At 27.7% G+C, this 12,648-nt stretch overlaps 1 protein-coding gene across 11 annotated transcripts in view; it reads right to left on the bottom strand.

The window, feature by feature from the left end:
• Positions 1–12,648, bottom strand: part of Sarm (sterile alpha and armadillo motif) — a 199,581-nt gene that overhangs the window by 15,457 nt on the left and 171,476 nt on the right. Inside the window, exon 1 of one of the 11 annotated variants that reach the window (XM_065502927.1) lies at positions 217–889. The exons of the other annotated variants lie outside the window; for them this stretch is intronic. Coding sequence (XP_065358999.1) covers positions 217–858 — 642 coding nt within the window. The 5' untranslated portion in view covers positions 859–889. Of the gene's footprint in view, positions 1–216; positions 890–12,648 lie in introns of those variants that run through there. 11 annotated transcript variants of the gene reach the window in all.

Below are 12,648 nucleotides of genomic sequence, written 5' to 3'. Positions count from 1 at the left end.
ACTAAGTATTAGCTTTAATCTTTAACCGATCTTTACAAGATGTTTAAGATCTATTTAAGAGGTCTTATTTTTGATCTGTAACTGATTTTTTTGTAATAAATTTGAGGATCTAGGATCTTTCTATATATTAGCTGGGTATTATGAATCTCTAGCATTAAGGAAATATCTCCTTACATTTGTCACACAACCCCGACCTTGACATGATGGCATTCTAACCTGATTTTGTTCAACTTCGATGGGAATTTGTCGTACATTTTTTAGATTTACAGGTGAAGAACTTAAAGAATTGGAGGGTGGTGGATGTTGGTGATTATTGTGTTTATTATTATTATTTAAACTTTGTGTGTTGTTGGAGGCTGACTGTTGTTGTATAGAGGAGTATTGCTGTAGATTGGGGGGAAGAGAATTTTTACGTACAGAACGCGAGGCACTGCTGGCAGAGGCACAGGCAGACATACGCGCTGATGATGAGGCAGATGCAGAGGCGGCGGACGCTTGGGACATTTTATTCTGTGCAGACGAAGAAGACGACGATAATGAAGAGGACTGTTGGGCTGATTGCGAAGATGATGATGATGATGATTGTGTACTTTTGCCACTAGTGGTCAGGGAGGCAGCTGTTGTCATTATGGGTCCGGGTGGACCCTGTATTATTTGTATGGGTTGTGGTGGGGGCGAAAACGGACAATTGCTGTCGAAACGACTTAGTGAAGACGCTCGTGTATTGTTCGTTATGGGTGGCGGAGAGAGTGGCATTTCCACTATGGGACTGGGTGAACGGTTGGGTATAAAATCCGATTGTCCACTCGAACGAAAGATGCCTTTGCGTACGGGCCAAGGAGCTTTTGGATTGGCCATATTTCTAGGCGTTTGTGTAGTAGTTTCTGTGTTTTCTCTATGTTGTTTGTTTGGCTTGTTGCTGTCTGCTAGCTGGCGATTTTCGAATTTTTCAATCTGTCTGAATGATACGATACTTAATGAAAGTGTCTCTAGAATATTGAAATGAAATTTTGTACATAGAAACACACAGATACACAACACACATTCAAAGAGGCTAAAAAAGAAAAATTGTTACAATTCTAGAAGGAAAAACACAACAATAACAAAAAAAAATAAAAAATAAACGTCATGTTAGAATGCGAATACTTTGAGTGAGAGACACAATATGATGAAGAAGCGTATTTCAATGTCAACCTTAACGTAAACACACCCGCGCCAACATAAATGCGAAATTCCGCTGCCGTGTTAATATCTTTTTTGTTGGCAGACTTTTAAAAGAATTAAAACTTGGGTAGGAGATTTTGAAAAAAGATTTTTAAGATTCTTTTGTTGATAGTTAGATAGTTTCAGGTTTCAATCCTACTTTAATGAAGTTCTGGAGAGTCTTTACGGTTTGGTTATTTTCAAATATCAAGGTTCTATTATTGAAAATTTAATTGAAAACAAAAATGATTTTCAAATTTGTTTTAACCAAAAGAATTTATACTTTGAATACCCTGCTTTAGCACACACTAAAAATTCTTAGTAAATTGTAGAGTATATGGCCAATAAATAATTCGCATGCTCTTATTCTTTAGCTAATAAAACCTACAAAAACACATTAACTTAATTTTAAAACACATTCATTCCACTGTGCAGCACTCACTCTGCATATGAGTGCTGTTGAGGCCTCTGAGGCATCAAGATCGAAGACCAGCAGACAGACATCACCATCATTTACGGACAAGATCCCAACAAAATAAATATTTAGCGGCAAACATATGAAAAATAAATATTTTTTTTTTTTTAAATTGTGTGTATAAATTTGTTGTTCTCTTTTTTGGGTGCTGGTGGTGAAATACCATTATTAATTAAGAATTTTTTTTTTAATTTTTATTTTATTTTTTTTCTGTTGTTTTCATTTTTTTTTGTTTGGAAAATGTACCAATTTTAGAGGTGATTTTATGCGAAAATATTTCAATATTTTTTACTTATATTTATATGGTAAATGTTTTGTTTTTATAAAAATAAAAAAACAGTGAAAGTTTAATACTTTTTATTGGAATGGTTTTGAACTATAAAACAGGTCTTTGTATGACTTAATTATTTCCAGGCAGCATTGTACTTGATCTTATTTTGCAAGGAATTCTCTTTGAAGCACTTGATAATGTCCTGTTTTATAACCTTTTGGCCACTACTAACACTCGTTAGTATTAAATTGTTTAACCGGAAATCGTCCAAATTACCTTTTTGAGGAGCCGCAGAACAAAAGGTACTTTTTCGAATTTTTTTACAAATTGATTTTTTGGTATTTTTAGAATATTTGGGTTGAAATCTTCTCGAAAAAATCAATTTCCCAAAATTTTTATATTTTCAAAAAAGTATCTTTTGTTCTGCGGCTCCTCATTTGTATTGAACGTTTTTGAGGAGGAAGAGATCGTTGTATCGTCAGAACAAGAAATACCTTTTCAGATCATGATGTACATGGCCTGGGCAGTAGCAGATTAATTATTATTTTAACCAGAAAAGCTATTTAAGTCAATTAATCTTCTGTACAGATGATTAACATTTTGGTTCCGAATTTTTTCGGATTTTTCAAATAATTTTTGTAGTAAAATCTCGATATAAAATTGAAAAATATATTCGAAAAAATAGTTTTTAGTTGACTTCATGCACTTAGTGAATCCTTACGCAATTATTTGTCAATCGATTTTAAGCTTATAAAAGCTTTTGGGGAAATTCCCCAAAACCGAAACGAAAAAAGGAAAAAAGAAAAATTTAAAATAAATTTTACTTTATTTCCCTACTCCCAAATGGTTGACCTGGATCCGTGACTGTTTAAATAATATTATATTATTTTTAATACATATGTAAACCTCAAAGATTTTCTAAATTTTGGTGGCAATTTTTATACCCTACACCACCATAGTGGGGAGGGTATTATGCGTTTGTGCAGATGTTTGTAACGCCCAAAAATATTAGTCTAACACCCACCTTAAGGTATACCGATCGACTTAGAATCACTTTCTGAAGCGATGTCCGTCCGTCCGTCTGGTTGGCTGGCTGTCCATGTAAACCTTGTGCGCAGAGTACAGGTCGCAATTTTGAAGATATTTCGATGAAATTTGATACATATTATTTTTTCGGCTCAAGGACCAAGCCTATTGAAACTGGCTGAAATCAGTCCATTATTTCACCTAGCCCCCATACAAATATCCTCCCGAAATTGGACTTTATCGGTCATAAATGTTTAATTTATAAATGTATCTCCACAAATTCCACTACAAATAAGTTTTATATACACAAAATTAATGTCACCAAATTTTGTTACGATCGGTCCATAATTAGTCATAGCCCCATATAGACCCGCTTCCGAAAATCATTCTAACGTGCATAAATCGCTTAAAAATGTTGGCAAACACACAAAATTCAACATAGTTAACTTTAATATAGACATAAATCACAAGACCTAATTTCGTGGTGATCGGTCCATAATTGGTCATAGCCCCCATATAAGGCCCACTTCCGAAAATCACTCAAAAATATAAATTATTTAAATTTTAAAAGAAAAATTTTTTTTGCTCTTTTACTTAGTGTAGGGTATTACTTGTTTTTTAAAGTTTAGTTTAAAATGATGAGCATTTGGGTATATATTATGAAATACTGTTTTATTTTGAATTAAATCAGCTATCATTAAGTAAAATTGTACAAAAAATGCCAAAGTTGTGGTACTTTTTCTGAACAAGGGAAATTGAAATTTTATTTCTTTTTTAATTTTAAGGACAATTAATTAAAAAAATTTGTAAGATATATTAAACAGTTTGATGCATATTCTGAAATATTGTTTTATTCTGAATTAAATAAGCTAATATTCAATTAAATTGATTTTAAACAGCCAAAGTTGAGGTGGTTTTTCTGAACAGGGAAATTATTTTGTTTTACATTTCTTTTTTTTTTTAAATTTGAATAGTTTGATAGTTATTCTGAAATACTGATTTTCTCTTAATTAATACATCATTTATTCCTTAAAATAGTAGGTAAAATGGCAAATTTAAAATAAGTTGATTGATACAATTTCCAAATGATGGTACTTTTTTGACAAAGAAATTTGAAATTCAGCAATAAAATTACCTTTAAGTAAGGCTTAACATTTTTTAATCTGCGCAGTTGTTTTAGAAATATAAATTTTTAGCAATATTTCGAAATTTTTGTGTTTTAAAACGGCATAAAAAATTGGGAAAAGCGGAATGAAATTGGAAATATTTCTAAAATGATTCGCAGATTAAAAAAAGCCTCACTTAAAGATAATTTTATTGTGGAATTTCAGTTTATTCAATAAACTAAACCGTTTTTGAGTTACGCGAATTTATGTTGTGCAACCTCCTTCATTGGTATCAGCGTAATCGAATTAGTTTAACCCGTTGAGTGCCCTTCTTGACAAAAAATAAGTGTCAATTTCTTGCACAGTGTTATTATTTGAGTACAGTATTTTAAAATTCTGATTGATTTTGAATAAGTTCTACTATCATTGTCATAATATTTTTGTAAATAATGAAATTGTGCAACTTTTTCTAACAAGGAAATTGATTTTTTTTTTTTTCAAAATTCTTCAGTTTGGCTTTAATGAATTTCAAAATTTTGAATGAAATGATTAATATTAAAAAACATATTCTGAAGTACTGAATTTGTTCTGAATTAATTAAGCTAATATATAGTTATTTTTTTATTAAATACTAAAATTATAAAACATTTTCTGAGCAAGAAATTGAAAATTGTTTATACATATTTTTCTCCAATTTTTTCAGCGCAATAATTTTCAATATTTGGTTTGAAATGGTTATTATTTGTATAGATATTCTGAAATCCTGATATATTTTAATAAAAGCGGCTATGATTTGGCAAAATTGTGAGTAAATGCCAAAGTTATGGTACTTTTCTAACAAGGGAAATTGACATTTTTTTTTTTAATTTTCAGTTTTGGGGACAATTATTTTCAAAATTTTGTTTAACAATAGAAATGTTGAAATAAATATTTTGAAATACTGATTCATACTTAATGTGATCAACTATCATTAATCTTAATTGCTGCTAAAATTGAAAAAATAATGGTACTTTTTATGTCCAGGGAAATTGAAAATTAAATTTTTTTAATGTTTCAGTATTGAGTTCAATTAACTTCAAAATTTAGTTTGACAAGATAATCATTTAAATAGATATTGTAAAATCTTGATTCATTCTAAATAAGTTTAACTATCATTTACTTAAATTGTTGCAAAAATTAAAAAAATTTTGGTACTTTTGCTGACCAGGGAAATTGAAAATTTTATTTTTTAGTTTTAAAGTAAATCATTTTAAAATTTTGTTTAAAATGATTAATATTTAAATAAATATTGTGAAATGATTTATTCTGGATATGTTTAACTATCATTTACTAAATTTATTTATAAAATAATAAAGTTGTGGTTCTTTTTCTCACAAGAGATCTTTAGAATAGTAGTTTTTTATTTTTCAGTTTTGGGGGCAATTAGAAAAAGTACCAAAACTTAGGTAATTTACCACCAATTAATGTGAGGGATTGGTAATTATATTCAGATGAAACCAGATTTTATGAATACCAATCCTTATAATAATCATTTAAAACAAGATTTTTAATTTAATAAGCGCTAAAAAATTTTGAAAAAAATTAAAAGTTTTCAATTTTCCTGTTCAGATAAAGTATAACAACTTTGATCTTGTACAATAATCAAGATTTCATAATGTGTATTCAAATAATAATCATTTCAAACCAAATTTTGAAATAAATTTCCACTCCAATACAAAATTAATAAAAAAATAATCTTCCAATTTCCATTCTAAGAAAAAGTACCACAATTTTGGTATTTTGCCAAAAATTTAGGTGAATCATAGCCTAAATCACAATAAATCAGGATTTCAGAAAATTTATTTAAATTGTTATCATTTGGAATAAAATTTTGAAAATAATTGCCTCCAAAACAGAAAAATTAAGAAAAGAAAAATGAATTTCCCTGTTCAGAAAAGTACCACAACTTTGTAATTTTCCAACACTTTTAGTGAATAATAACTGTAGTTACTGACATTAAAACAGGATTTTAAAATATTTCTACAAATACTGGTCATTTCAAACAAAATTTTTAAAATAATTGCTGCAGAAAACTTGTTAAAATATTAAAAAGGATTTCAAATTCCCTGCTCAGAAAAAGTACCACAACTTGTCTCTCTTGTACGATCAATTAAAGCAAGGGCTATCTAATTGTATTCTAAATTAAACATGATTTCATAATTTGAATCCAAATAATAATCATTTCAATTTAAATTTTTAAATAAATTGCATTTTCAACAGAAAATTAAAAAAATAATAAAACAATTTCCCTTGTAAGAAAAAGTACCACAACTTTTACATTTTACCAAAAATGTAGGTGAATCATAGCTTATTTTAATCTCAATAAATCAGGGTTTTAGAATTTTTATTTAAATTGTTGTCATTTGGAACACAATTTTTAAAATAATTGCCGCCAGAACTGAAAAATTAAGAAAAAAGTACCACAATTTTGTACAAAATTTTCCAATAATTTAAATTGCCGCCAAAATTTCGAAAATTTTTAAAAAAATATTCAAAATGTTTCAACAAATCACCAGCTATTTTTCATTTTTATATAAAAATTTTTATATTATTAAAAAAGCCCTATTTAGTTTCTTTTCAAATCCTTTTAAACATTTAAAATCGATTGAGAAAGGGCCGCGTTAGGAATCGATAAGTAAGCGAAGTCAGCAATAACAATAGTTTTATCTTAGCTCCTAAATTTAAGGTAGTGATTGGCACTCATAGACACCAGAGGCCGAACATGATCGTAAACAACAAGAATGTCAACGAATTTCGTAAACAATTTTAAATAAAAATCAATAGATGTTCAGATTACAACAGAGAATAACTGGTTATTATAATCCATATTCCATGTTCTCTTCATGCCGACCACTGATTTAAGAGTATTTTCACTCACACGAAGTTATTTAAATAGTAACTGATGTTTAATTTTCCTGTTAATTGTGAAAAGGGGGGCGGGCGTAAGTCATATTTTTTTCTCCCCCATTGTTAATAACTTTTACTTTTTGTTGTTATTGTTGTTGTTGTTTTTTTGAAAAGCATTTAGAATTTAACGCTTTCAGGTAACAGATGTTGTTTTGATAGGTGTCATTGACGCGGGTTTGTTAATTAAGACTTTAACGAATATATTGTAGTTAGCAAGTGTTTTTTCTTTTTACATTAAATGCTTGGTATTATAACTTTATTATAGCTAAATTAGGCACATTTTACAGATACAAAACAAACACATTTTCACAGTTAAGTTAAAGCAAAAAAATAAAGCTCACATAATTGCGAAATCTATAACTCATGGCGTTTTATAAAAAAAGTTTTTTTTTTTTAAAAAAAACTTGTTAAAAGAAAAACTCAACAAAACTTGGGTTAATTTCAAAGAAAATCATGAAATAATAACGGACTGTTGTTGCTTCCTGTTTTGCTTTTTCTCGCTTTGTTTGGCTGAGATTTGAATATTGTTCTCTTGTCTTGTTTTATTTTCTAACAAATTGACCTTTTGACACGAATAGAAGGTCTTTTAGAATTCTTTTAAATTTTAATTTCAAACACTTTTCAGTTGAATAATTTATTTATTTATTTAATTCTTTCTATTTTCTAATACACTTGATGACCACATGTATTTATAAATAAAGAAATTCATTAAACGAACCAAAAAAAAAAACTTAATTTGTTTAAAAATAAAAAAGGAAAAAATAGATTTAGGAAGTGTGTTTATACTACAAATCTCAATGATTTCAATTTAGACTTTTTTCGGTTTTTCTTTGTTTTTTTTTGTTTGTATTTCAATTCTTTTTCTATGTGCGAATTCTTTTCATACACTTGTTTGTTTTTTTCCGTTATACTAAATATTTTGGTTTTAGTTTTATTTTATTTTCTATAAAATTTTCAGCAAAGATATTGTTTCTTTCTTTAAAATCTTAAAAGTGATTTTTTATTTAAAACCGCTCGTTGTTATAGTTCGTTTTAGACTGACTGACTCTGTTGAAATTTATTTTGAATATTTTTTCGAAAACAATATTAAAAAAAAAAAAAACAACAACATGTTGACGAAATTTTGCGATTGTAGAAGAGATAATTAATAGAAAAGATCTTTTGCTTGTCTGTTTTTGTTGTTGTTTTAATTAGAAATAAAAAGAGAATTATTTGTGTGTTTTCTTAATTTAAAGAGTAATTGTTTTATTTTTGCAGTGGTGTTTAAAGGGGATTAAAGAGTTTTAAGAATCTCAAATGGAACGTATTTATTAGGGTATTCGAATTATTCGATTTTTCTCTTGTTCGAATAAAACGAATAATTCGAATAAGAGATTTCAACTTGTTCGAATAATTCGATCACACGTTTAAAATTAATCGAATTATTCGAATAATTTAAATTTTTTTTAAAAAGTAAAGAATGAAGTTTTGGTGTCGTTTTTTAATATTTTATTGTTAAACAAAAACAAAAAATAACGTTAAAGTTAACAATTCCAGTATTGATAATGTTAAAAAACCTTCGAAAACAAAGTCAGAAATATTCTGATCAGATTCCCTCCCGAACAATCAACAAAACAATTGACTACCAAACATTTTAGTTTCCGTTTTGGATGCTATGGTATATTGTAAAATTATAAAAAAAATTCAGTCGATTTTTATTTATAGTTAAAAGGAGAGTAAAAAACAAAAACAAAATATTTCATAATTAATAATAAATATTATAAAGTAAATTAAATTTCTTAAATTTCGAAAAATTTGGTGCTCATAATAATAGATACATTTTTAAAAATTCTTATTAAACAAAAGCTAATAAATTTTATCTTAAAAAAATTAGTTTATTATTAAAGTAAAGCTAGTATCCAGTATATCCACCTTTGTTTTGTAAAACTTTCTCCACTCTTCTGGGCATACTGGATATCAAGTTCTGACACTTCTCCAATGGAATCTCGTACCATATTTTTTGCGTTTTCTCCCATAAATCGTCTTTATTTTTGAAAACTTCCTTCGAAAGCCTTATCTTTAATTCACTCCACAAGTTTTCTATTGGGTTTAAATCAGGGGATTGGCTGGGCCAGCTTAAAACAGGTACGTTATTCTCCAAGAACCAGTTTTTAACTAATCTTGAACTATGTTTTGGGTCGTTGTCCTGCTGGAATGTCCATATTAATGGCATATTTTCCGATGCATATGGAAGCATTACGTTTTCCAATATGTCTCTATACCCACTAGCATTCATGGTATCTTCTATTCGGAATATCGGACCAACACCATTCCATGAAAAGCAACCCCAAACCATTATGTTTCCCCCGCCATGTTTTACCGTCTTTTTTGTAAATTTAACGTGGAATTCTTTTCCTTTTGGTCGGCGTACATTTCTTTGGCAGTCGTTTCCAAACAAATTTATTTTTGTTTCGTCGCTCCATAAAATATTTCTCCATTTTTTTTCGCCTTCACACCCGGACCATTGTAAGTGCTCTTTATCAAATTCTAATCTTGTCTTGATATTTTTTTGGCACATTAGTGTCACTTTTCTGGCAATTCTTCCCGGCAATTTAGCTTGTAAAAGACGATGACGAACTGTTTGTGGACTGATTTCGTTACATAGCTCCGCAGAAATAGCTTTTAATGATATGAAAGGGTCTTTTTTAACCATAAGGACGATCCGCCTATCTGTTTCTGGACTGGTTTTCTTTGGTCTACCGCGAGTTTCTCTTTTTTGTTTTTTAGATAAAGCATTTTGGACAAAATGTAAAGATCTTCCTATGCTCTTTGCTATTTCCCGTAATGATTTTCCTTGATTTCTCATCGTTTGAACAATTTTTTTCTCATCTTCGGTACAATGATGATTTCGTCCCATTTTCTTCAAAAGAGTCCTATTTTTTATAAAATTGTTGCTAAAATTTAAATTATACTTACTGTTTCACGTAAATAGGAACAAAAAATTGCACAAAAAAAAAATTGTATATAAACAAATTACAAATTACTGATGTGTATCTATTTTTATGAGCAAATAATTTTTTGTAATTCAAATAAATTCGTTTTTAAAAATCAACATGAAAGCAAATAGTTGCCAGATTTTTGACTGACATGACACTGCCAGATAGAAATTTTAATAATATGATGTATTCTTAACGCTTGCGAGGAAATTTTCAATGTTACCGCCATTTAAATTTTTTCCAATTAGGTGTATCTATTATTTTGAGCAGATGTGTATATTTTAAGATCAGATAATGTAATCATTATAAATGTCATCCTATCTATATCACTTTCGACGACCGTTTCAAAATCACATTCTCCATCACATTCAACTCCACTTTAATCTAGTTTAAAGTTTTGATTAGTAATTGCGATTCTTCTAATATTTCGCCAACTAAATAACAAATATTTTATTCCGTACCTCTTATTTTCATTGGTTCAAGTCCTAAGTTAAAAATTTTGAAAAATTTGTTTTTAGAATTGTAACTTCTTGCAGTAATATTTATATATTAAGAGAAGGAGCACTCTTACTCATCTACAGTGATCGAAAGTCCCTTTGTCTTTAGTTATTTGTCGAATTTCAGAAACAATACAATTTTTGTGAGTCATTATTATTTAAATTTGAAATTATGAACAATTTTAAGCAATTTAATAAATTTAAATATATATAAACATTTATTCGTTTTATTCGATTATTCTACATAAAATTGTTCGACTTATTCGTTATTCGAAAATGGCAGTTTTTAAATTGTTCGAATAATTATTCGTAAGAAATTATTCGATTAATCGAACGATCATTAGTCGAATGAATACCCTAGTATTTATGTTAGGAGTCAAGGTGGACTATTTAAATGCCGTATAGACAAGGTTTTATCAGGGTTATAAGGCAAGACTTTATAAATATACACTGTTTTAAATCCAAAATCATCTTTTTATATTTTACCAAAAATTAATCTGAGGAGTTGCTAACTATATTCAGAATAAACCAGATTTCACGAATAGCTATCCATATAATAATCATTTCAAACAAGATTTTGAATTTAATTGCTGCTGAAAAATTTGGAAAAATTTCAAAGTTTTAAATTTTCCTATTCAGAAAAAGTACCACAACTTTGTTCTTGTACGATCAATTAAAGTAAATAACATCTAATTCTATTCTAAATTAAACACGATTTCAAAATATTTATTCAAATAACAATCTATTTAATTAAAATTTTTAAATAAACTGCCTTTTAAACAGAAAATTAAAAAAAATAATCTTCTAATTTCTCTTGTAAGAAAAAGTACCACAACTTCAAAAAAATATACGTAAATCATAGCTGATTTAAATCACAATAAATCAGGATTTCAGAATATTTATTTAAATTGTTATCATTTGAAACAAAATTTTGAAAATATTTGCCGCCAAAACTGAAAAATAAAGAAAAAAAAGTAATTAATTTCCCTGTTCAAAAAAAGTACCACAACTTTGTAATTTTCCAACCATTTAAGTGAATAATAACTGTTGTTATTCACATTGAAACAGGGTTTTAAAATATTTCTACAAATACTGGCCATTTCAAACCAAAAATTTTGAAAATAATTTGTTATATAATAACAAAAAGTTTTCAATTTCAATGATCAAAAAAAGTACCACAACTTTGTTGTTGTACAATCAATTAAAGTAAATGACACCTAATTTTATTCAAAATTAACCAAGAATTCAAAATATGTATCCAAATAATAATCATTTCAAACTAAATTCTGAAATAAATTGCTTCTTCAACAGAAAATTAAAAAAAATAATTTTTAAATTTCCCTTGCTAGAAAAAGTACCACAACTTTGGTAGTTTACTAAGAATCAAAGTGAATTATAGCTTATTTTAATCCCAATAAATCAGGATTTCAGAATATTTATTTAAATTGTTATCATTTGGAATAAAATTTTGAAAATATTTGCCGCCAAAATTAAAAATTTAAGAAAAAAATATTTTAATTTCCCTGCCCAGAAAAAGTACCACAACCTTTTAATTTTATAACAATTTAAATGAATAATAACTGCTGTTATTCACATTAAAACAGGTTTTTAAAATATTTCTACAAATACTGTTGATTTCAAACTAAATTTTGAAAATAATTGCAGCTGAAAACTAGTTAAAACAATAAAATGTTTTCAATTTCCCTGCTCAGGAAAAGTACCACAACTTTGTTCTTGTACAATCAATTAAAGTAACAGATATCTAATATAATTCAAAATTAATCAAGAATTCAAAATATGAATCAATATACTAATCATTTCAAACTAAATTTTAAAATAAATTGTCTCTTCAACAGAAAATTAAAAAAAATAATAATTTTCAAATTTCCCTTGCTAGAAAAATTACCACAACTTTGGTAGTTTACTAAGAATTAAAGTGAATTCTAGCTTGTTTTAATCACAATAAATCAGGATTTGAGAATATTTATTTAAATTGTTATCATTTGGTACAAAATTTTGAAAATATTTGCCGCCAAAATTGAAAATTTAAGAAAAAAAATTACTTAGTTTCCCTGCCTAGAAAAAGTACCACAACTTTTTCATTTTCCAACAATTTAAGTGAATAATAACTGTTGTTATTCATATTAAA

The sequence above is a fragment of the Calliphora vicina genome, chromosome 3, assembly GCF_958450345.1.
Source record: "Calliphora vicina chromosome 3, idCalVici1.1, whole genome shotgun sequence".
NCBI classification, from domain to species: domain Eukaryota; kingdom Metazoa; phylum Arthropoda; class Insecta; order Diptera; family Calliphoridae; genus Calliphora; species Calliphora vicina.
This window is presented reverse-complemented; position numbering and strand designations above follow the sequence as displayed.